This window comes from Podarcis bocagei, assembly GCF_964188305.1.
Source record: "Podarcis bocagei genome assembly, chromosome: 4".
NCBI lineage: Eukaryota > Metazoa > Chordata > Lepidosauria > Squamata > Lacertidae > Podarcis > Podarcis bocagei.
Window position 1 is genome coordinate 12,093,979 of NC_138128.1, and position 25,054 is coordinate 12,119,032.

Sequence of the window (25,054 nt, forward strand, 5' to 3'; positions counted from 1 at the left end):
ATATACTTAGCATTTAGTAAATGGGTTTCAAGTGCCTAGAGCACTTTATTTTTTCAGCAATCCTTGGAACAGTCTATGATTTTATTATTCTAGCCCTTAGAGGAGACTGACAATATGTGTGTTTGAGAGGACTTACATAGTCTTTCAAAGCATAAAATAGGCAGTGTGTGGTCTGTAATCTTTATTGTGTACTCGAAGGAAATCTTGTGCATAGGTATGCATTCAAGTGAGGGAGTTTATCTCCATCTGTTCTCTTTACATCATTCTTCTAAAATCTTTTTATTATGTTTTCTCATTTTGTAACCCCCCAAAAAAGTCCTGTGTGCTTTAGCCTTTCCTCCTTGGAGAACCCATTCTTTTCAGATGGGCTGACCACCTTAGCTGAATAAGGCTTGGCTCAACCCAATTGGTTGTACAGGAAGCTGACTACAGTAGTACAATTCTAGAGGTTCCAGGCTAGTTGGGAAGCCTCTAAGGGGACCCTGGCTCTTGGGACAACAGGTTGTCAGCTGTATGGTAAATCGTGTCCCCAGTTTTTACAACCGCGCCACCTTTTCCCTTGCTCTGCACAAGTAGAACAGCAGTGACCATCCACTATTACGGAACAGCAAAAACAGCCCGCTATTGGGAAAATACTTGCGCAAATACCCTGTTACCCTAATTTTACGTCCTTCTCTCCATACAGTTGTATGGAAAAGGGACTATAACTGCACCATGTGCAGTTTGGGGAGAGGGTCATTGCTCTAATTGTGGGGGAGGGGAAAGAAGATTAGGGGTTCCTTAATGACCTCCCCCCAAATTTAGCCAAATCATTACCTGTTGCCTTCTAGAAACTAAGGGAGCCATAACCACAAAAGGACCCCACCCTTTCAGTTTGAATACTGGAGAAGGGACAACAAAGATTTGTTAATCTTCACTTGGGGGAGCAAAGTAGCTCAAGTCAGCCCTATGTTGTTGTTGTTTGGTCGTTTAGTCGTGTCCAACTCTTCGTGACCCCATGGACCAGAGCATGCCAGGAACTCCTGTCTTCCACTGCCTCCTGCAGTTTGGTCAAACTCATGCTGGTAGCTTCGAGAACACTATGCAACCATTCTCATCCTCTGTCGTCCCCTTCTCTTTGTGCCCTCCATCTTTCCTAACATCAGCATCTTTTCCAGGGAGTCTTCTCTTCTCATGAGGTGGCCAAAGTATTGGAGCCTCTGCATCACGATCTGTCCTTCCAGTGAGCACTCAGGGCTTTTTTCCTTAAGAATGGATAGATTTGATCTTCTTGCAGTCCATATGACTCTCAAGAGTCTCCTCCAGCACCATAATTCAAAAGCATCAATTCTTCGGCGATCAGCCTTCTTGATGGTCCAGCTCTCACTTCCATATATCACTACTGGGAAAACCATAGCTTTAACTATACGGACCTTTGTTGGCAAGGTGATGTCTCTGCTTTTTAAGATGCTGTCTAGGTTTGTCATTGCTTTCCTCCCAAGAAGCAGGGGTCTTTTAATTTCATGACTGCTGTCACCACCTGCCAGTGGCGTAGCGTGGGGGGTGCAGGGGGGGCCGGCCGCACCGGGCGCAACATCTGGGGGTTAGGGGGCGCAAATCCACGGGTTAGGGGGCGCAAATTACTTGCCTTGCCCCGGGTGCTGACAACCCACGCTACGCCACTGCCACCTGCAGTGATCATGGAGCCCAAGAATCGCTGCCTCCATTTCCTCCCCTTCTATTTGCCAGGAGGTGATGGGACCAGTGGCCATGATCTTTGTATTTTTGATGTTGAGCTTCAGACCATATTTTACTCTCCTCTTTCACCCTCATTAAAAGGTTCTTTAATTCCTCCTCACTTTCTGCCATCAAGGGTGTGTCATCTGCATATCTGAGGTTGTTGAGTTATTATAAACACAATCCTGCACGCCTATTCAGTTACCCCACTGAATTCAATGGGGCTTACACAAAGGGAAGCAGTGAGGCTTACAGCCTTAGCAGCAACTCAACGCCACTATTACTGAGAAACGAGCGAGCCCCACTGAACTGCTGCGTAAAAACGCACAGCATTACCCGGCGCAGCTTTACAGTCCTGCGCGCCCATAATTTTGGGGGAGCAAATTCCCAACGGGTTTGCTCCCGAGTAAATATGCACAGGATTGGGTCATCATCCTATGCCTCGGAAGTCAGAGGGGCTCCCTTCTCAGGATATACCTCTAGGACCGCGCAGATGCGACGCGGCCAACCCTTGAGGATCTACCGCTCCGCCGCCGCGGAAGCCTCCTTAGCTTTTGCTCCCCAGTAAGCGGGAGAGGCGCCGGCAGCAGGTCCCCAGGAGCGGCCCGCAGCCCAGCTATTAAGACGCCGCCGGGAAGTTTGCACGCTCCGCCCGGGCTTTGCTTAGCGGCTGGTGGTTCGCAAGGTCCAAACGGGAGAGCAACCGGCGGCACAGACGCGACCGAGGAGCAGAGCGCATTCTCTCAGCTGCTCTCCTGCGCATGGAGAGACTCATGATCCCAGAGAGAGACGTGACAGGGCAGTTTTCCCAAGTCTCCTCCCCTCCCCGCTTTGCTCTGCAGTCACTTCCTGCAGCTGTTTCCATCTGTGTCCGGTTATGCTGCTCTCCCCCCCCCCCACTCCACCGGCTTTCTCGCCCCTCCACCGGTTCTCTTCGTAGCCCCTTTAGACCTGGCTTTTTTTAAGTTATAAAAGAGGCGCCACGAAAGCTCTCCACGATCCCATGCTCGGGGATGCGGCGCGCTCCTGGCCGGCTCCATCTCCGGGAAAATCCTTGCAGGAGCCTCCTGTGAATCGCTCTCTTTTCCTTCCACCACAAGCCTTCGCGAAGCCGGTAGGTCCATCGTCATGTCCTCGTCTCGATGTGCCTGGAATAGAATAGCCGGGGAACCGGCGTCTAAGAGCAGCTGCGACCCTACGTGCCCCATTGGACAAAGTGGGGTTGACTTGCGTGTGGACAGGGCTGTGCGTGGCTTCATTCAGCTTCGCTGCACACTCCTTTAGGGGCATTTTGCAAAGGGGGGTGGGTTTGTTTTCTTTGCAATGCATCGCATACTGTGTGTGCCTGGTGTTGGGTGTGTGATCTATAGCACCACTAATATGCCTTCAGATAGCCAGATACAGTACTTGCAAGCTGAGTATGATGATGGCAGTCAGAAGCATGCACTATCTCTGTCATAGCCAGCAACAGGCAAAGTCTTATCCTCCAGGAATTTGCCTTTTAAAAAAACAACCCCTAAGCGAATGACTTATCACCTCAAGTGCAGATCCCACGCTTTAATGAGGGTAATAAATGCACATAACATTTTAGTTATATGACCTCCCGGTGTTGCATCCTTTATATTTTACACAAGGGGCAACTGAGGATAAAGGACCTGTTCAACGAATCTGTGGGCCAAACCAACCCTTGAATGCTGGCTTTAAGCACAGCAATGAGTCACGTTTGCATCTCTGGATATTCTCCACAGCTTCCATCATTTGCCCATGTTCCCTCATGCATTTCCTTGATTTATTAGCCACCAGAAGCATGTTGGGGGAAGGTCTACAAGACAGGATTCCCATCTATATTTTTGTTTTAGTTTGCATTTTTTAATACCACAGGTTTTAATCAGCAGTGTAGTAGTGGGGGGGGGGGGGGGATGCAGGGGATCAAAGCCTGAGACTTTATTTTTTTCCGGAGCAGGAGTGATGATGTCACCGGTCAGAGCTCCTGGATAATTTGAGGTGCCCTCTTTGCTCAGGCAGTTGAACAAGGCAATAGTGAGGCCTTCCAGTTTGTTTCCGGCTGCTTTAGCATAGAGGCGAGGAAAATATTAAAAAGCAGGTAGATAGTGATGCGCCTTTGCAGGATAGTTTGTATTTCTAGTTAAAAGCTAAAGGTTGCATTTCACTGGCCGAATAGCTTTTACATAGAAAGCTGCCTAATATTGAGTCAGATCATTGGCCCATCTAGCTCAAGGTTGACAACACTGACTGGCAGCAGCTCCCCAGGGTTTCAGACAGGGTGTCCCTGCCAGGCCTACCTGGAGACATTTGGGATTGAACCTGGGACCTTTTCCATGCAGAGCTTGTACTGTGCGTAGCACATAGGTTCACAAAACTTGCAGACCCTCCCAGTGTTTCTATTTTCCAGGGACAGTCCTGGATAAACAGAAGCCGCCCTGGTTTCTCATTTGATCTCAGAATGTCCCGCTTTCCCTGAGGACGTCCCTATTTTCAGCAGAGAAATGTTGGAGGGTGTGGAGTTGTTCAACCCCCGAGCCAAGTAACTATAAGTAACTATACAGCCTTTAGAAGACATCTGAAGGCAGCCCTGTATCAGGAAGTTTTTAAATGTTTAATGTTTTATTACGTTTATATACATGTTGGAAGCCACCCAAAGTAGCTGTGGCAACCCAGTCTGATGGCCGGGGTATAAATATGATTATGATTATTGAATAGGACATCCCTATTTTCATTGGAGAAATGTTGGAGGGTATGAGCTTCACCCATCGTGTATGCAGGGCTCTAGAGGAAGATTAGATGAATTCATTGACGATCAGGGCATCATTGGCTCTCAGAACAATTCAAAGGTTGGTGCTGACCTTTAAAGGCCCATAAGGCCTCGGCCCTATACATCTCCACCCCCATTGTTCAGCCTGGGCACAGAGGTCCAGCTCTGAGGGCCTTCTGGTGGTTCCCTCACTGCGAGAAGTGAAGTTGCAGGGAACCAGGTAGAGGGCCTTCTCGGTAGTGGCTCCCGCCCTGTGGAATGCCCTCCCTTCAGATGTCTATGAGATAAATAACTACACAACTTTTAGAAGACATCTGAAGGTAGCCCTGTAGAGATTTTTTTTTTAATGTTTTACATCTTATTATGCTTTTATATGTGCTGGAAGCCACCTGGAGTGGGCAGTATCTTCTTCTTTGGCGATCACTCGTAGCCGAGTAACACTGTCTTCCATAAACACGGTTTTAACAGTGAGTCTGTAAGTGACTGTGGAGGCCAATTCTGGATCCACACGTCCTTCCACAGTGGGGATATTGGTTTCCGGCGGGAGTTGATCGCAGTGTGGATTTGCCAAGCATGCCTTCCTCCTAGCACGTTTCTCCCTTTCATCCTGAGTTCGAGTGTCTTCAAAGCCCATGACACCTTTGGTAAAGGCTGTTCTCCAACTGGAGCACTCGCAGGCCAGTGTTTCTCAGTTGTCAGTGTTTATACTACATTTTTTAGATTTGCCTTAAGACAGTCTTTAAACCTCTTTTGTTGACCACCAGCACTGCGTTTTCCATTTTTAAGTTCGGAATAAAGTAGTTGCTTTGGAAGATTATCACCAGGCATCCGCACAACATGACCAGTCCAATGAAGTTGATGTTGAAGAGTCATTGCTTTGACACTGGTGATCTTTGCTTCTTCCAGTACACAGATATTAGTTCACCTCTCTCCCCAAGTGATGTATAAACTTTTTTGGAGACACCGTTGATGGAATCCTTTGAGGAGTTGGAGATGGCGTTTTTAAGTGGTCCGTGTTTCACAAGCATACAGCAAGGTTGGCAGTACAATAGCTTTGTAAACAAGCATTTTGATTTCCCTGCGAATGTCCTGGTCCTCAAACACTCTGCACTTCAATCGGGAGAAAGCTGTACTTGCAGAGCTCAGGCGATGCTGGATTTCGGCATAATTGTTGGCCCTTGTGGAAAGATAACTGCCTAGGTAGGAGAAGTATATAAATAACAACAACAAGAAGAAGGAACGATAACTATGTTCCCCCTCCACTGTTGGAGACAGTATGCTCTGAATGCCCATTGTTGGGAATCACGAATGGGGAGAGTTCCTGTGGCTCTCAGGGCCTGCTTGCTGCCTCCCCTTTGGCATCTGGCATCTGGCTCACCAATAGGGAGGAACTGATTGATGTGCACAGAAACTTGGGAGGAAGTGATTATATTCTCCTGGGTTTCAGGATACAGAGGCAAGGGAAAACTGAGTGTAGTCAGACATGCACTCTGGATTTTAAGAAAAGTTGAAGGAGCTACTGGATGTGATCCCTTAGTCAGAAATACTCAATGAGTCCAAGAAGGATGGGAGTTTCTAAAAGGAGAAATATTGAAGGCCCAAATACAGACAATACCAACAAGACAGAAAATTGGGAAGCAAGATGAGCACTTGAAGGAGCTGGGTATGTTTAACCTGGAAAAGAGGAGGCTGAGAGGAGGTAGGATAGCCAGCTTCAGATATCTTAAGTGCTGTCACATGGAGGAGGGGTCATGCTTATTTTCACCTGCTCTGGAGGGTAGGACTCGAACCAATGGCTTCAAGTTGCAAGAAAGGAGATTCCAACTAAACATTTTGGGGAAAACTTTGTGACAGTAAGAGCTGTTCAGCAGTGTAATAGACTCCCACAAGAGGTGGTGGACTCCCCTTCCTTGGAGGTTTTTAAGCAGAGGTTGGGTGGCCATCTGTCATGGATGCTTTAGCTCAGATTCCTTCATTGTAGGGGCTTGGACTAGATGACCCTTGAGGTCCCTTCCAACTCTATGATTCTATGATTTAATGATATTGATAATAATTTGTTATTATTTATACCCTGCCCATCTGACTGGGTTTCCCCAGCTACTCTGGGCAGCTTCCAACAGAATATTAAAAACACGATAATTCAGCTAAAACATCTTAACATTAAAAACTTCCCTAAACAGGGCTGCCTTCAGATGTCTTATAAAAGTCAGATAGTTGTTTATTTCCTTGACATATGATGGGAGGGCGTTCCACAGGGCGGGTGCCACTACCGAGAAGGCCCTCTGCCTGGTTCCCTGTAACCTCACATCTCTCCATGAGGGAACCGCCAGAAGGCCCTCGGAGCTGGACCTCAGCATCCAGGTTGAACGATGGCAGTGGAGACGCTCCTTCAGGTATTGATTGCCAAGTTAGTTGTTGATGATGATGATGATGATGATGATGATGATGCACTACCTGACATTTTCAGAAGCTGAAGTTATAATTTTTTGGTTTTCTGAAAGCACTTTATGTGATTCTTCATCAAACGTAGTCTTTCCAAGCTAAATGTTGTCCAATCATAAAGATAATAGCAGATTTGAATTCTTCATGCCCAAAACCATATCTTTATGACCCCTCACTAAAGAAATTGGCAGGAAATTAAATTTCACCCCCTTTAATTGCACCCTAATGTTGGATGATCCTGTTTTAGTGGAACTTCTCTGTGTTTCTGGTCCAGAGCCGACGTTGGTCTCCTGTCATCAAAAGAAGCGATGCCAGACGTTCTCTCGACAAATGATCCTCTTGCATCAAGCTGGATTTCCTCCTGCTCCTCCTGAGAAGCTCCCATCGCTTCCTATGTCAGTGGGCGCCAGGCCTGCAGCCAACTTGCGACTATCCCCACAGAAACCTCTTGGACTGGGGCCGTCCTTGCCACTCACACAAGATGAGGAACTTGCTACAGGGGTGGAGCAGGACCCTGTGTTGGAGGAACTTTGTAAGCCTTTGTGCTGCAGGCTTTGTAACGTCACGCTGAATTCTGCGCAGCAAGCCCAGGCTCATTACCAGGTGAGGAGGAAGCTGTGAACACCAGCACTGCACACTAATAATAATAATAATAATAATAATAATAATAATAATAATGTGGTGCCCCGCAAGACGAATGCCTCGCAAGACGGAAAACTCGCTAGACGAAAGAGTTTTCCGTTTTGGAGGTGCTTCGCAAAACGAATCTCCTGTGGGCTTGCTTCGCAAGACGAAAATGTCTTGTGAGTTCCTGCGGGTTTTTTTTCCTCCCCCCGTTTTCTAAGCCGCTAAGCCGCTTATCCGCTAAGCCGATAAGCCGCTAAAAGCCGCTAATAGTGCTAATCCGCTAATCCGTCAATGGGCTTGCTTCGCAAGACGAAAAAACCGCTAGACGAAGAGACTCTCAGAATGGATTCTTTTCGTCTTGCGAGGCACCACTGCAATAATAATAATAATGATAATAATAATGATAATGATAATAATAATAATAATAATAATAATTTTATTATTTGTACCCCACCCATCTGACTGGGTTGCCCCAGCCACTCTGGGCAGCTTCCAACAAATATAAAGGCATAATAAATCATCAAACACCAAAATTTTCCCTATACAGGGCTGCCTTCAGATGTCTTCTAAAAGGCCTATAGTAGTTTATCTGTTTGACATCTGCTGGGAGGGCGTTCCACAGGGCAGGTGCCACTACTGAGAAGGCCCTCTGTCTGGTTCCCTGCAGCTTTGCTTCTCGCAGTGAGGGAACTGCCAGAAGGCCCTCAGAGCTGGACCTCAGTGTCCAGGCTGAATGATGGAGGTGGAGACACAGCACTTTGGAAATGTGGAAAAGTTCACCTGGTGACGCTGTGATGTCAGGTGATGGCCAGGTGGGTTGCTCCGCCCTCCTGTCTAACTTGGCCCATGATGGTCAAGGAGATAACTGGCAAAATTCAGTTCCTGACCTCAGTGTAATGTCTTCAAAATCAGATCAAACCTGACATGAACTCACTAAGTGGCCTTAGGGAAGCCCCAGTCTTCCTGATTTGCAGTACGAGGATAACATTCCTGGCCTGCCTTACAAAGATGTTGTAAGGATTACTGTGTGAAGTGCTTGGAACACACAGACATGCTACACATAATAATAATAATAATAATAATAATAATAATAATAATAATAATAATTAGTAGTAGTAGTAGTAGTAGTAGTAGTAGTAGTAGTAGTACTGCCCCTCACAAGAGAATGAGCCGCTATGTTCCCTAGGCCTCTTTAGCAATGCATCTTTTCTGTCTGGCAGAATTGCTCTACATTTGGAGGAGGGGATGGTTTACTGTAATACAGTGGTACCTCGGGTTACAGACACTTCAGGTTACAGACACTTCAGGTTACAGACTCTGCTAACCCAGAAATAGTATCTCAGGTTAAGAACTTTACTTCAGGATGAGAACAGAAATGGCGCGTCCGCGGCGCAGCAGCAGCGGGAGGCCCCATTAGCTAAAGTGGTACCTCAGGTTAAGAACAGTTTCAGGTTAAGAACAGACCTCCAGAACGAATTAAGATCTTAACCCGAGGTACCATTGTATTGCTGACCTCCGCAGTCAGTTGCACAGCATAAAAGGAAACATCCTAAAAGAGGTTGTGTGTACAGATGCATTTTTGCGCAATGCAAGGCATCTTGACAGAAACATGTTGGGTATATCTTGAGTGTTAAAAAATGTGCAAAATGAGATGAGATTTTTGTGTGACTGAAAACTACTGCAGTTTTACATGACCAGTGGGAGGCTGTTTGTTCAACCAGTTTCTCTCTCTCTCTCTCTCTCTCTCTCTCTCTCTCTCTCTCTCTCACACACACACACACACACACGTGTGTGTGTGTGTATTCTGTCCCTAGTAAATTAAGTGTGGTGTAGTAGTTAGAGGTGGGTGGCGCTGTGGGTTAAACCACTGAGCCTAGGGCTTGCCGATTAGAAGGTTGGTGGTTCGAATCCCTGCGACGGGGTGAGCTGCCATTGCTCGGTCCCTGTTCCTGCCCACCTAGCAGTTTGAAAGCATGTCAAAGTGCAAGTAGATAAATAGGTACCGCTCCAGCGGGAAGGTAAATGGCATTTCCGTGTGCTGCTCTGGTTTGCCAGAAGCGGCTTACTCATGCTGACCACATGACCCGGAAGCTGTACACCGGCTCCCTCGGCCAATAAAGCGAGATGAGCGCCGCAACCCAGAGTCGTCCGCGACTGGACCTAACGGTCAGATGTCCCTTTACCTTTAGTAGTTAGAGGGTTGGTTGAAACGTGCTTGGTGACCTTAGGCCAGTCACTGTCTCTCAGACTAACCTACCTGCAGGGTTGTTGTGAAGATAAAACAGGGAGGAAGAGAACCATGTTATTATTTATTAGTTATTAAATATGTATATTACCCTTCATCCATAGATCTCAGGGCAGTAGCGCTGGGCAATACCTGGTTTTCAACTTTGTGATATATCACCAGCTAAACATCACAATATACAGTGGTACCTTGGGTTACATACGCTTCAGGTTACGGACTCCGCTAACCCAGAAATAGTGCTTCAGTTTAAGAACTTTGCTTCAGGATGAGAACAGAAATTGTGCTCTGGTGACGCGGCAGCAGCAGGAGGCCCTATTAGCTAAAGTGGTGCTTCAGGTTAAGAACAGTTTCAGGTTAAGTACGGACCTCTGGAATGAATTAAGTACTTAACCCGAGGTACCACTGTATTCATAGATCACAATGTCTGAAATAAGGATGGAGCTATGTAGAGTCATTGGCTGGCTTCACGGTTTCCCCGTGTTGTGATTTTTGTATAGCACACCCACCCACCCACATCATGATTCGCGATATATTGCCAAGTCGCAAACTATGGAACTGATATCACGATATGGACTTGAAACTGGTTTTGAACCATATAGCGATATATTTCCCAGCCCTACAGGGTGGTTCACAACACCTAGAGCTCCATGGAGTAAAGGTGGACTATAATAAACAAACAAAATAGGATTGCCTATTAAGTGAAAGAGTCCTAAAACGCTGATGACAGCCACATTGTGCGGATGAAGATAAAGAACCTTTCCTCTCTCTTTTGATTAATATTGACAGTTGAGGATTGCATCGACCTTCACAGTAAACCCCACCTGCAGCCGCATTTTCTTGTCACACAGCTATATGGCTGCCCATGAAAGCTGTTAACGCAGGCTCTCTTTCCAGGGTAAAAACCATAGTAAGAAACTTCGGAATTACTATGCTGCCAACAGCTGTCCAGCTCCTGCCAGGATGAGCAGTTCCCTTGAGCCAGCCACCCAACCGGTGGTTTCCCTTCCGCTCCAGGTGAGTTAGTTGTGTGGGGGTTTTGCTTTGCAGTGTGTGTTCCAGAGCATGTCGGCGCAGAATAATAGTAATAATAATACATTTTTATTTGTACCCCCACCTTCCACAGCCAGAGCCGGGCTCAGAGTAGCTAACATCATATAAATAATACAATATGCATAAAAACAAGCAATCGATTAAAATGCATCCCCAAATTAATTCAAATAAATTAAAATTAAAACTGGACAAATGACAATCATCAGGTTAAAATTGAAAGCGGTTAATACTCGCCAGGACCAACTGTTTACACTGATATTATAAGAACCTGTGAGCGGGCTGGGAAACATCCTTCTTGCTTGTTCTTATACAAAGAGAAAATGAGTCAGACTGAACCCTGGCCAAAGGCCTGGTGGAGCAGCTCCCTTTTGCAGGCCCTGCGGAAGGATGTCAAATCTTGCAGGGCCCTAGTCTCTCGTGAGAGAGCCTTCCACCAGGCCGGGGCCACGACCAAAAAGGCCCTGGCTCTGGTTGAGGCCAGTTTAATCTCCCTGGGGCCTGGAATCTTCAGGATGTTGTTATTTGCAGACTGCAAGGTCCTGGGACATACCAGGAGAGGCGGTCCCATAGGTACAAGGGCCCTAGGCCGTATAGGGCTTTAAAGGTTAAAACCAGCATCTTCAACCTGATCCTGTACTCCACCGGGAGCCAATGCAGCTGGTATAGCACCCGATGAATGCGCTCCCGCGGCCAGGACCCCGTAAGGTGTCTCGCCGCGGCATTCTGCACCCGCTGGAGTTTCTAGGTCAGTTTCAAGAGCAGCCCCACGTAGAGTGAGTTACAATAATCAAGCCTGGAGGTGACAGTCGCGTGGATCACAGCGGCTAGGTCAGGGCAAGAGAGGTAAGGAGCCAACTGCTTAGCTTGGCGGAGATGAAAAAATGTCGCCTTTGTTATAGCTGCAATCTGCGCCTCCATGGAAAGGGAGGCATTGAATTATGTTCCACTGAGCTTGATGGGGATGCACTCCCTGGCCAGTGTCTATGAGACAAGGACGTACACTTGCCATGTGCTTTTGTGCATGCATGTGTCTCATTTCACACAGTTGAAAGCAGCCATGCCTCTGAATACCGCTTGCTGGAAGCCACAGGAAGGAAGAATGCTGTTGCCCTCATGTCTTGCTTGCGGTTTCCCCTGGGGGTATCACATTGCCCACTGTGAAAACAGAATGTTGAACCAGATGGGGCTCTTCTTGTGTCCTTATGATGTATTTTTAAAAAGGTACTTATTGCTCTGCTCTGCTCTGTTGAAAGCTGCTTTGGTTCTCCTACAAAAAAGCAGGGTGGGATTACATGGGTGTAATGGGGGGGGGGGGCAGAGAGCAAAATCTGCCAGTGCGGGGAGCAAAATCAAACTCTGAAAAGGGAGGGTAGAGGCTAATTTCACATGCAAAAATGTGAACGGTGTCTGCACATTTCGTTTCGTATCCCAGGGTTCTTCAAATGCATACAAATTACTCTTCCAAAGAAAACCCTGGGAACAGGGTGATCTCTCCTTGCTGTGTCCCACGGACTCCCATGCATAAATATTGACAGCTAGATAATATATTAAAGGTGTGCCGTTCAGCTAGCAGAAGCCAGCACCAAGGACTCCTGCTACCAAAAGGTGGCTTCCCTTTCTGCTTCCCCCCACATGTCTCCTGCACAAATCTTCTCTGAAGAAGCGGGGGAACCCCCAGAACAGCACACGATGGGCGGAGAAGGGAGATTACAGGCAAGCAGAAAGGCTTACACTGATGAACACCCTCCTGGATGCAACTTCCACACTCTGCATTTTTATTATGTAAGTTGCATCCTGGAGGTCCGTCGGGCATGGGGTGGGGAGCTACCTCTTTCATCTGGACCACAGCTGCTATGCCGTGCTGGTATAATAATAATAATAATAATAATAATAATAATAATAATAATAATAATATATTATTTATACCCCGCCCATCTGACTGGGTTTCCCCAGCCACTCTGGGCAGCTTTCAACAGAATATTAAAATACAATAGCCTATTAAACATTAGGGACGCGGGTGGCCCTGTGGGTTAAACCTAGGACTTGCCGATCAGAAGGTCGGCGGTTCGAATCCCTACGACGGGGTGAGCTCCCGTTGCTCAGTCCCTGCTTCTGCCAACTTAGCAGTTCGAAAGCACATCAGAGTGCAAGTAGATAAACAGGTACCGCACCAGCGGGAAGGTAAACGGTGTGTCCGTGCGCTGCTCTGGTTTGCCAGAAGCGGCTTAGTCATGCTGGCCACATGACCAGGAAGCTGTACGCCGGCTCCCTCAGCCAATAAAGCAAGATGAGCGCCACAACCCCAGAGTCGGTCACAACTGGACCTAATGGTCAGGGGTCCCTTTACCTTTTTATTAAACATTAAAAGCTTCCCTAAACAGGGCTGCCTTCAGATGTCTTCTAAAAGTCTGGTAGTTGTTTTTCCCTTTGACATCTGGTGGGAGGGCATTCCACAGGGTGGGTGCCACTACCGAGAAGGCCTTCTGCCTGGTTCCCTGTAACTTGGCTTCTCGCAGTGAGGGAACTGTCAGAAGGCCCTCGGCGCTGGACCTCAGTTTCCAGGCAGAATGATGGGGGTGGAGACGCTTCTTCAGGTATACTGGACCGAGGCTGTAGAGAAGATTCCACTGGCATCCGTGGAAGGTGCCCTCCCAGGACAATGTAATTTAAATGGAGGAGTTCATGAGGACCATGGTGCGAGGGGGAGAGATTTTGCACCTGTTTTCCCCTTGTTTTAAACCATGATCCCTAGCTCTAATGGAATGAAAAGCCAGTATTATTTCAAGGTGAAATTCTGGTAAATTTTCTAGCTGGAGACATGGGTGCCTGAAACTCATCCGGACTCACCTATTTAGTGCTAAACTATGGTTTGGTGTAGCGTGCAAACATGGCAGGGACGTGTGATATGGGATGCTGCAAAAAAAATGACATCCCACTATCAAGGCCCCCCCCCTTGCCTCCAGAAACATGTAGAATCACTCACTGAGCATTGTGACGTTGTCACAGCCTGCATTCCCTCAGTCCTAGCTAACTGTAGCCAGTGATCCAAAGGAAAGGAAAACATTTTTTGTGGGAGTAAAGATTACAGTAGCTGATGAGGTCAGCCACTGGGGGGAGACAATTTCTTATGTAAAATTTTTTATTAGATCCTGCTGTAAAGCCGTTGATCACTCTGATTGCAACTGCTTTCTCCCATCACATAGAAGTAAATGGGAGCCATTCATGCTTATGGGCACCATTTATGCTTATGGGTGAATGCAGAAAAGTGTAGGGCAAAAGAAATTGCCAACCAGAGTTGTTCACCAACGACCAACCAACACACAAGCAGTAAAAAACAATATTAAAGGTAAAGGTAAAGGTACCCCTGCCCGAACGGGCCAGTCTTGACAGACTCTGGGGTTTGTGCGCCCATCTCACTCTATAGGCCGGGGGCCAGCGCTGTCCGGAGACACTTCCGGGTCACGTGGCCAGCGTGACAAAGCTGCATCTGGCGAGCCAGCGCAGCACACGGAACGCCGTTTACCTTCCCGCTGGTAAGCGGTACCTATTTATCTACTTGTACCCGGGGGTGCTTTCGAACTGCTAGGTTGGCAGGCGCTGGGACTGAGCAGCGGGAGCGCACCCCGCCGCGGGGATTCGAACCGCCGACCTTTCGATCGGCAAGCCCTAGGCGCTGAGGCTTTTACCCACAGCGCCACCCGCGTCCCTTAAAAAAAAAAAAAGCCAGTATTCTTTCAAGGTGAAATTCTAGTAAATTTTCTAGCTGGAGACATGGGTGCCTGAAACTCATCCGGACTCACCTATGTAGTGCTAAACTATGGTTTGGTGTAGCGTGCAAACATGGCAGCGACGTGTGATGTGGGATGCTGCAAAAAACAATATTATAACCACTTAAATTTACATTTCCTTCTAAACACTGTTAGAAGCCAGTATAGACTGTACAATGACTGCAACCTAGCATAACTGTAATATTTAAAAATTGACAACAGTACCGTTTCTGTAGCCCGGGTCTTAATTGGCCATTATGCCAAAGCAAAAAGGTCGTTGAGGTTCACTGAAAAGTACTGAGGGATGGGGCTTGTGCTATGGGGCAGGTTGTTAAGGCCTGTTTAAATAGACTTTGGAATGGGGCTTGGCCGACATTGCATGGAATCGATTTCCACAGTTGTGGAGCCTCCACTGAAAAGGCCCCATACTGTGTGCCTGTCAGACCTGGAGTCAGACACAGGTCAGTATGAAAGACACAGGGCTCTGTTATCAGTGAAGTTAACTCTTTATCCGACAAAACAGCATATAGCTCAGCAACACTTCCCAGTAGGTCTTTATGGAGCAATTGTCAGGAATGAAGGTACTTATGGCTCCTCCTCTCCCAGATGTTTCCTAAGCAGCCTCAAACTACGTCTGTGCACCTCTGGCCTCTGTTCAGCTCTCCTCATTATTCTGCGTGTTTTGGGAGACTGGCGGGAGAGGAGCTTATTGCAGCAGGAGAGGGAGACTCCCTGGATTCTTCAGCAGTCTGTTGACCCTCCTCCTCTGCTTCAGCCTCAGAGTCTGAACTGTTCCCTGTCACCGACTCCTTCTGCCCACTTAAGCCTGTTGCCCCTCCAGTGTCCGGCACCTCCCTCCTCCAATCTTCTCCTCTCCTAAGTGTCCCACCACCAATCCCCTGACTCTGAGCCTTCCTCCTCTGGGGGTTCCCCGGCTGGTGCCTCCCATCACTCCTCTTCATGCAGCCAGTCCCACCAACCGAATGAATAAGTACAAGAACATCTGTTTTGAAGAACGAGCCACGTTGATGTGCCTTAATGCCTTTCCCCCCCTTTCTGACCAGGGTGCTTCCTCAAAACCAGGAGGGCGGGTGATCCTGGCCACGGAAAACGACTACTGCAAATTGTGTGATGCTTCGTTCAGTTCGCCGGCTGTGGCCCAGGCTCACTACCAAGGGAAGAATCACGCAAAGAGGTTGCGCCTGGCTGAAGCTCAAAACAACGCATTCTCGTAGGTATTACTGAACTTCTTTGAGAGTGAGGGGTTGTGATTGGAATGGCTTTTGCTAACCTTGTCTGGTGACACCTGTAAAATATATCTCCTCGTTGTCTTCCCACACCCCTGCTCCTCCTCCTCCTCCTCCTCCTTCTTCTTCACAACACCAGGGAGTCATCAGAAGTGGTGGGCAAAAGGAAGATGCGGAAAGTAGGGAACGAATACAAGATGATGCAGAGCAGACGAAACGTCTATGCCGTCCAGAGTAACACAGGTACTTCTCATATTTGCTGTCGCGGCTAAAAAATAACCGCTGTTTCTTTAATACAAAAAGAAACTGAGTCAGCATGACTCATGAAACCTTTCACCTACATAAGATAAGACCATCCTGCCTCCGCTTGGAACTGACAAGGCCATCCATTAAGCCTTCATGGGTTGATAAAGGAGAAGGCTCTGTTTATGCAGCTGGGTTTGTGTTATACAGCTCAAGCTAATGGATTTTAGCTAATGACCCTGAAGAAAGAATTTGGGAATTTTGGGGCCCTGGTTCGGGTGACTGCACAGTCAGATTTTAGTAACCTGTTCCTTCATATATGCTTGTATATAGGGTGGTCATTGATTGTCTCTTTGTGGCGTGGGTTGGGTTGGTCGGATGGTTGAAAGCTGGTTGCCTTAATATGTATAAAGCTGTTGGTTGTGGTGGGATAAGAAGACTTTTAAGAATAAAAGCAGCAATGCTCTGCAAAGATACTCTTTCTCAAGGACTCTTTTGTGTCAACTAGGGTCTGAGGACCAGGTGAAGGAGTCAAAGGAGGTCAGAACCTTTTCTTTTTCAAACACTGACAATTTGCATCCTATTCAGTGTATGTTATTTCTAGCTGAAGCTAGAGAAGAAGAAGAAGAGTTTGGATTTGATATCCCGCCTTTCACTCCCCTTCAGGAGTCTCAAAGCGGCTAACATTCTCCTTTCCCTTCCTCCCCCACAACAAACACTCTGTGTGGTGAGTGGGGCTGAGAGACTTCACAGAAGTGTGACTGGCCCAAGGTCACCCAGCAGCTGCATGTGGAGGAGCGGAGATGCGAACCCGGTTTCTCAGATTACGTGACTACCACTCTTAACCACTACACCACACTGGCTCTCAAAGAGACCTCCTTTTGCGTGATAGCAGAGCCAGGTTAGGGATGAGAGACCTTGTGATTCCAGAATCATTGCAGCCAGTTCTACATCCATAGCTGAAGCTGTAGCCTGGGACATAGCAAGAGGTAGGTTTACTAATATAATAGGGCTGGGCAGGGACCCCTCCCACCTGCCCTGTGGCCCTCAGATCACAGCAATTTATCCTGTGCTGCACCCCAAAGCAATTCAGGGAGGAGTCAGGCTAAGTTGTTGTTGTTGTGATGACACTTTAAAGGCTGACATTCATTACAACATAAACTTTGGTGGGTTACAGTCTAATAATAATAATAATAATAATAATAATAATAAAAAAATAATTGTACCCCGCCCATCTGACTGGGTCGCTCCAGCCACTCTGGGCAGCTTCCAGCATATACAGAAACATGATCAAACACCAAACATTTAAAAATTCCCGATACAGAGCTGCCTCCAGATGTCTTCTAGAAGACGTGTAGTTCTTTATCTCCTTGACATCGGTTGGAAGAGTGTTCCAGGGAGGTTGCCACTGCCAAGAAGGCCCTCTGCCTGGTTCCCTAGATGCATAAACGGTTAACGTTTATGCCACAATCAAGTTTATTTGTTTACTTTCTTAATTTCTAGTCCGTCTTTCCCTCCAAGGAGCTCGAGGTGGTGTTTCTGGTTCCTCCTCCCCATTTAATCCTAACAACAACCCTGCGAGGTAGGTTAAGCTGCGGGAGTGACTGATTTGAAGGTCACCCAGAGGAATTTGTGGCCAATTGGGGATTTGAACCCTGGTTTCCCAGGTCCTAGTCCACCCTGGCTCAGTTGTATATTGTTTTGGCTGCAGTGAAGAGATGACTCACTCAGCTTTGTTGTTTAGTCGTTTAGTCGTGTCCAACTCTTCGTGACCCCATGGACCAGAGCATGCCAGGAACTCCTGTCTTCCACTGCCTCCCGCAGTTTGGTCAAACTCATGCTGGTAGCTTCGAGAACACTATCCAACCATCTCGCCCTCTGTCGTCCCCTTCTCCTTGTGCCCTCCATCTTTCCCAACATCAGGGTCTTTTCCAGGGAGTCTTCTCTTCTCATGAGGTGGCCAAAGTATTAGAGCCTCAGCTTCACGATCTGTCCTTCCAGTGAGCACTCAGGGCTGATTTCCTTCAGAATGGAGAGGTTTGATCTTCTTGCAGTCCATGGGACTCTCAAGAGTCTCCTCCAGCACCATAATTCAAAAGCATCAATTCTTCGGTGATTAGCCTTCTTTATGGTCCAGCTCTCACTTCCATACATCACTACTGGGAAAACCATAGCTTTAACTATACGGACCTTTGTTGGCAAGGTGATGTCTCTGCTTTTTAAGATGCTGTCTAGGTTTGTCATTGCTTTTCTCCCAAGAAGCAGGCGCCTTTTAATTTCGTGACTGCTGTCACCATCTGCAGTGATCATGGAGCCCAAGAAAGTAAAATCTCTCACTGCCTCCATTTCTTCCGCTTCTATTTGCCAGGAGGTGTTGGGCCCAGTGGCCACGATCTTGGTTTATGATCTCGCTCAGCTAGCCCTCTGAAAATAAAAGCTAAACCGACAGCCAACATGACATGGGGCTAAGTTATTATTTGAAGGGTTTTCAGATCCTTGCAAACGATGGTGTGTGCAGGTTTTCAGGCACACACGTATGCATACACACACAAGAGGATCCTGTCCCACACGGTGCTGATTTTTGCTCCTTCATAAGCGACTTGCACCCTGCAGAGGTGTAGTCCAATACTATCCCTGATCCCAAGGTTGATGAATGCTGCCCAGGCATTGTGAGGTAGATTGGAAGAGGTAGAGGGGGAGAGTTGGTTTGTTGGTGGGGAGCCAGGGAAAAATTGGGGCAGGAACGCATGAGAAACACTAAAGAGAACAAATGTTCTTCCACAGGGAAGGTAGCAGAGGCTGGAGTCTTGTACAGTGGTGCCCCGCAAGACAAATGCCTCGCAAGACGGAAAACCTGCTAGACGAAAGGGTTTTCCGTTTTGGAGGTGCTTCGCAAAACGAATCTCCTATGGGCTTCCTTCGCAAGACGACAATGTCTTGCGAGTTCCTGCTGGTTTTTTCCCCTTCCCCCCTTTTTCTAAGCCGCTAAGCCTCTTATCAGCTGATCCGATCAGCAGATAAGCCGCTAAAAGCCGCTAATAGCGCTAATCCGCTAATCCGTCAATGGGCTTGCTTCGCAAGACGAAAAAACCGCTAGACGAAGAGAATCACAGAACGGATTCTTTTCGTCTTGCGAGGCACCACTGTATTTCTTTTCGTAATTTCTTTAAAAATATAATAAAAAAAATTCTTGTACCTTTTGGCTTTGCGAAGGCTTTGTCCTGAGGTTTCCAAAGTTTAAGAACCTGGGCGGTCAGTGCTGCAGAAAATGAGCATTAAAGACTTATTTGTCTGATTTTCTCTCCCCATGACCCCTGCCTGCCTGCCTGCCTTTGCCCTCACAGCGTCCAAAGTTTGCTTGGGTATGTCTGCCTATTAGTGAGCCTTGGTTTCTCACTCCAGAACTTAATTTGCCATCTGCCCTTCTCTGATGCTGCTCTGAGCGGGGGCAATTTTCTGCTCAGTTTCCTTGGCGCGAGGCCAGGTCATTTGACTCCTGGATCCTCTTCGTTCTGCCGTCGTCCAGAAAGACAGAGCTGCTTAGCCACCCTCCAAGGCCATCTGCTGTGGGAATCCTTTTCACCTCCAGCATTTCCGGAGCAGAATTTTTAATAAACAGTCCAGGAGACAGACAGTTTGTTTACTTGTTTTGAGTGGGTCAAGAGGTGCTTTAGCTTGATCAAGATGTAACTGAAATACGTTTTGAAAGCTTTAGGCTCATTGGAGTGATCTTGGTTTAATTGCATGTATTTATTTGAGATTTCCAGGCTACCTTTTAGGACCATCCCTGTGATGTCCCTAAGAATAGAGCCCCTGAAATGAATGGACCTAAATTATTCCTATCCTTTATTTTAGTAGGACTAACATGGGATACAACCCAATGCAGAATTAAAGTCAGAACAGGTTGGATGGCCATCTGTCATGGATGCTTTAGTTGAGATTCCTTCTGTCTCTACAGTTCTGTGATTCTATTATATGATGATGATGATGATGATGATGATGATGATAATAATAATAATAATAATAATAATAATAATAATAATAATAATAATAATAATAATATGTTTATACCCTGCCCATCTGGCTGGGTTTCCCCAGCCACTCTGGGCAGCTTTCAACAGAATGTTAAAAACACGATCAAACATTAAAAACCTCCGTAAACAGGGCTGCCTTCAGATGTCTTCTAAAAGTCAGATAGTTGTTTATTTCTGTTGTGTATTGAGTCAAAGGATTTTATATCTGTATTATTATTGTCTGTATTTGCATTAGGGTAAAGTAACTGCCTTTTGGTTCCAGAGGGTACAGCTACTATTGGTTCATTTAAGCTGCTGTATTTGGATCCTCTGTCTTATTGGTTCCCTCCAAAAGGCAGGACTGTGATTGCCTGATATTGTTCCCTCCAAAATGTATCCTTTCTTGCTAGTTCCCTGTCCCTATAAATGTAGCTTTCCTCTCCCCAGTCTTTAGTCTTGTTGCTTTAATAAAGAAGTGTTACTAGAGAACTGTCTCCAGCATGTTATATCAAGAGAGCTGAAATCACAAACCCCACGTCACAACAACTGGCGATGAAGGTGGGATCCGGAATGCTGAGGAGCGGTTAAACGCAGCCCTGCCTCAGAGTCCGGATTGCAGCTAAGAACAAGACTCACTGGCCAGCTGAGAAGACGACCCTGCCCACAGGACAATGGAGAGTCCAAGGGTATTGGAGCCCTTCCAGCCATCAGAGCCCCACACGTGGGAAGACTACGTCGAACGCTTCGAGTTCTTCGCAGAGGCTCAAGGGATCACCGATGCCAGCAAAAGAAGGGCCACATTCCTGAGCTACTGTGGGCCTGAGACCTTCAAGCTGGCCAAGGCATTGCTTGCTCCAGCGAAGCTAAGTGAGACATCTCTCAAAGATATTCTTGCCTGCCTAACAAGCCACTTGGCGCCTACTGAGACCAAGATGGCTCGGCGGATGGAGTTTCATAAGAGGCAGCATCATGCTGGGGAGCCTGTATCTGCATTTCTGGCTGAACTGCGGAAGCTCGCTCAGCACTGCGACTTCCAAAATCTGGAAGAGACTCTCCTGGATCGGTTTATTGGTGGTCTGAGCAGCAAGAAAGCCAGAAGACGCATCGTGGCTAAAGAAGAGGTTACCCTTGCTTCAGCCTTGAAGGAGGCCACCGCCACGGAGAATTATGAAAGAGAGGAGCTTGATGCCAGTCGCAAGGCCCCTAAGCCACAGATAGAAGTTGCGCATGCCATGGACGAGCTAGAGGCTACTCCGAGCCAGAGCCCAGTCCGTGGGGTCGAGTCAGTGCGTCAGGCCTGCACAGTGCACAAAGATCACCGAGGCAGGTGCCCAGGTTGTGGCGGAAACCATGAGCGGAAGAGTTGTCGTTTCCGGGATGCTATGTGCCGGACGTGCGGGAAGACAGGTCACATCGCCAGGGTCTGTAGATCGGCGGCGTTGGGAGCGACAGGAGCACCTAGACCGGAGCATCGCAGACCGCCCACAGCAACCCATTTTCTAAAGGACTGCCACTACGTAACGGAGATCAACGGGAGGGTCGTGCAGTTCCCAGCGCAAGGCAAGGCACACGTCAAGGTGAAGATTGAGGGTCAGCAGTGCGACATGGAGGTGGACTCCGGATCTGGATTCACTATCGTGTCGGACCAGACCGCGAGGACATTCTTCCCCAGGGGTAAGTTGCCCCCTCTGGAGCCCTTCCCGGCAACCTTGCAGTCATACTCAGCGGGCCGCATCCATGTTATGGGAATGTGTGCCGTGAGAGTACAGTTCCGGGACAAACAGGCTGTACTCAAACTGGTGATTGCGAAGGGCAGTTGCCCCAGTCTCTTGGGCACTGACTGGTTCCCCGCCCTGGGACTGAGTATATCAGGGCTTAATTCAATCCAAACCTGCCCTGAGATGAGCGAGGCATTATGCAAAGAATTTGCTGGTCTCTTTAATGGAAAACTGGGTTGTTATAAAGGGCCCCCAGTTGACTTCGAGTTGGACCCTGGGGTGGCCCCAATCCGACTCAAACCAAGGCGAGTGCCATTTGCACTGCAACCCAAGATCGAAGCAGAGCTGGATAAATTGGTCAAGCAGGGAGTTCTCTCACCCGTGGACTCTGCTAAGTGGGAGACTCCAATCATCACGCCCCTTAAAGCAAATGGGGAAGTCAGGATCTGTGCAGATTACAAATGCACTATCAATAAGGCACTCAGGGAAAACTCATACCCCATTCCAGTCGTATCACATCTGTTGGCTAAACTGGCTGGGGGCAAGGTGTTCGCCAAAATTGACCTGGCACAAGCTTACCAACAGCTGCCAGTAACCCCACAATCAGCGGAAGCACAGACTATTGTCACACATAAAGGGGCGTTCAGAGTTAACAGATTACAATTTGGAGTTTGTGTGGCCCCAGGGATTTTTCAAGGGCTCATGGAACGCCTGTTAAGAGGTCTGCCGGGGGTCTTGCCATTTTTTGATGACGTTTTGATTGCTGGAAAAGACCCACAGGAACTGGTTGCGCGTGTTCGTGCAGTGTTGCTCAAGTTCAAGGAGGTGGGGTTGCAACTGAAAAAGGAAAAATGCAGTTTTGGGGTGCCAACTGTGGATTTCTTGGGGTTTAAAATTGATGCATCAGGCATCCACCCCACAGATGCTAAGATTAAGGCCATCATCGAGGCGCCACGACCACAGAACAAGACGGAGTTGCAGTCATTCCTGGGACTTATTAACTTTTATCATTCGTTCTTACCCCAGAAAGCTTCGGTAGCTGAACCATTACATAGACTGTTGCAGAAAAAGAATGTGTGGCGATGGGGGCAGGGGCAGCAGAAGGCTTTTGACTCCTTGCGAGGAATGCTGAGTAGCAGGAGCGTCCTTGCTCATTATGACGAGTCAAAGCCTCTGGTCCTGGCATGTGATGCCTCTCAATACGGCCTGGGGGCGGTGCTAAGTCATAGGGAACCGGATGGGTCGGAAAAGCCCATCTCTATTCCCGTACGTTGTCGCCCACGGAGCGCAACTATGCTCAAATTGACAAAGAGGCGCTTGCAATTGTGGCAGGACTCAAAAAGTTCCATGATTATGTGTACGGTCGCCATTTCTACATTGAAATGGACCACAAGCCACTGTTAGGGTTGTTCAACCCGAACAAACAAACGCCACAAATTCTCTCCCCCAGAATGTTACGTTGGTCTATATTCCTGAACGGGTTCCAGTACACCTTGACCCATGTGCCGGGGAAACGGTTGTGCCACGCTGATGCGCTGAGTCGATTGCCCCTTCCTGGCGGGAGCACTGAGGATCCTGCTCCAGCGGAGCACATAATGATGCTGGAAACACTTCCGGGGGCTCCTGTAACGGCTACTGATATAGCTGAGAAAACGAGGAAAGATGCTGTTCTCTTCCGTGTGCTCACTTGGGTGGGGAGGGGGTGGCCAGGTGGTCCACATGAAGACAAATTCAGGCCTTATGCGACTAGGCAGCACGAGTTGTCCATGCATAAGGGTTGTCTCCTGTGGGGAGATAGGGTGATCATCCCAGCACCACTGAGAAACAGGGTTCTTGAGACACTTCACATGGGACACCCGGGAATGGTCAGGATGAAGTCGCTAGCCCGATGTTATGTGTGGTGGCCTGGAATGGACCGGAACATAGAACAATGGGTACGAACATGCAAGGCATGCCAAGAGGTGCGGCCAGAAGTGGCCAGGGCACCAGTCCACTGGTGGGAGCAGTCCAGATCTCCCTGGAGCCGGCTGCACTTAGATTTTGCTTGGCCATTCCAAGGAAAGGTCTTTTTGGTTATCGTTGATGCATATTCCAAATGGTTAGAAGTGGCGATGGTCCCTAGCATGGCATCAGCTGCCGTAATCAAGGTGTTGAGGCAGCTGTTTGCAACCCACGGGTTACCTGAGACCATTGTATCAGATAATGGGGCAGCTTTTGTATCCCAAGAATTCAGGGCATTCTTGGCTGATAACTTCATAAGAGGGGTCACATCCGGGCCCTTTCACCCATCCTCCAATGGGCAGGCTGAGCGCATGGTAAGAACAGCCAAAGAATCCATTGCGTGCTTAATGGAGGGTAACTGGTCAGCTCGCATCGCGCGAATGTTATTTTTGCAGCATGCGACGCCGTGTACCGCGACGGGCAAGTCGCCAGCTGAGCTGCTCTTGGGTAGGAGACTGGTAACGGTGCTGGATTATGTCCACTCGGATAAAATGCCAAACCGTAATTCAAGAGCAACCCCCCAGGCTGAGACTGACACAACAAGGTATCTCGCCCCTGAAGATCTGGTCTGGGTGAGGAACTATTCACGAGGTTCGCGGTGGGTGGCTGGTGTGGTCACCCGGGCTAGTGGACCTGTGTCCTATTATGTGACCTTGGAAAATGGGCAAGTGTGGAAGAGACATATAGATCAGCTGAGGCGCCGGGCGCTCAGCAGGGAGGAGCCAGATAATTCATCCCTGGCTAACGACGCAGAGCTGCAAGACCAGAGTGAAAATGGCCCAGAGGTGCAGTCACCAGGGGCTTTAACAAATGAACCAGGGTCTGCTAGTCCTCACGATGATGAGGTACAGATAGGGGACCCTGAGATGTCTGGGACTCCATCTGTTCCTGACAAAACCCCTAGAGCAGCCCCTCTACCACAGGTAACACCCAATCCAGAACCTGCAACACCTGTTGCCAGGAGATCAAGTAGAAGTTGTAGGACCCCACAGTACCTGAGAGATTACGTCTGCTGTGCTCACTAGGGGGGGGAGGGGTGTTGTGTATTGAGTCAAAGGATTTTATATCTGTATTATTATTGTCTGTATTTGCATTAGGGTAAAGTAACTGCCTTTTGGTTCCAGAGGGTACAGCTACTATTGGTTCATTTAAGCTGCTGTATTTGGATCCTCTGTCTTATTGGTTCCCTCCAAAAGGCAGGACTGTAATTGC

General features: G+C 48.0%; 1 protein-coding gene across 2 annotated transcripts in view; it reads left to right on the top strand.

Annotated features, from left to right (window-relative positions):
• Positions 1-1,757: 1,757 nt before the first annotated feature.
• Positions 1,758-25,054, top strand: part of ZMAT3 (zinc finger matrin-type 3) — a 327,537-nt gene continuing 304,240 nt past the window's right edge. For both annotated transcript variants that reach the window (XR_014007079.1, XM_081190643.1), the window contains exons 1-5: positions 1,758-2,830; positions 7,206-7,534; positions 10,698-10,817; positions 15,685-15,851; positions 16,007-16,110. Coding sequence is in view for 1 of the 2 variants with exons in the window: in XM_081190643.1 (XP_081046769.1) it covers positions 7,262-7,534; positions 10,698-10,817; positions 15,685-15,851; positions 16,007-16,110 (664 nt within the window). In the remaining variant the exon portion in view is untranslated. The remainder of the gene's footprint in view (positions 2,831-7,205; positions 7,535-10,697; positions 10,818-15,684; positions 15,852-16,006; positions 16,111-25,054) is intronic.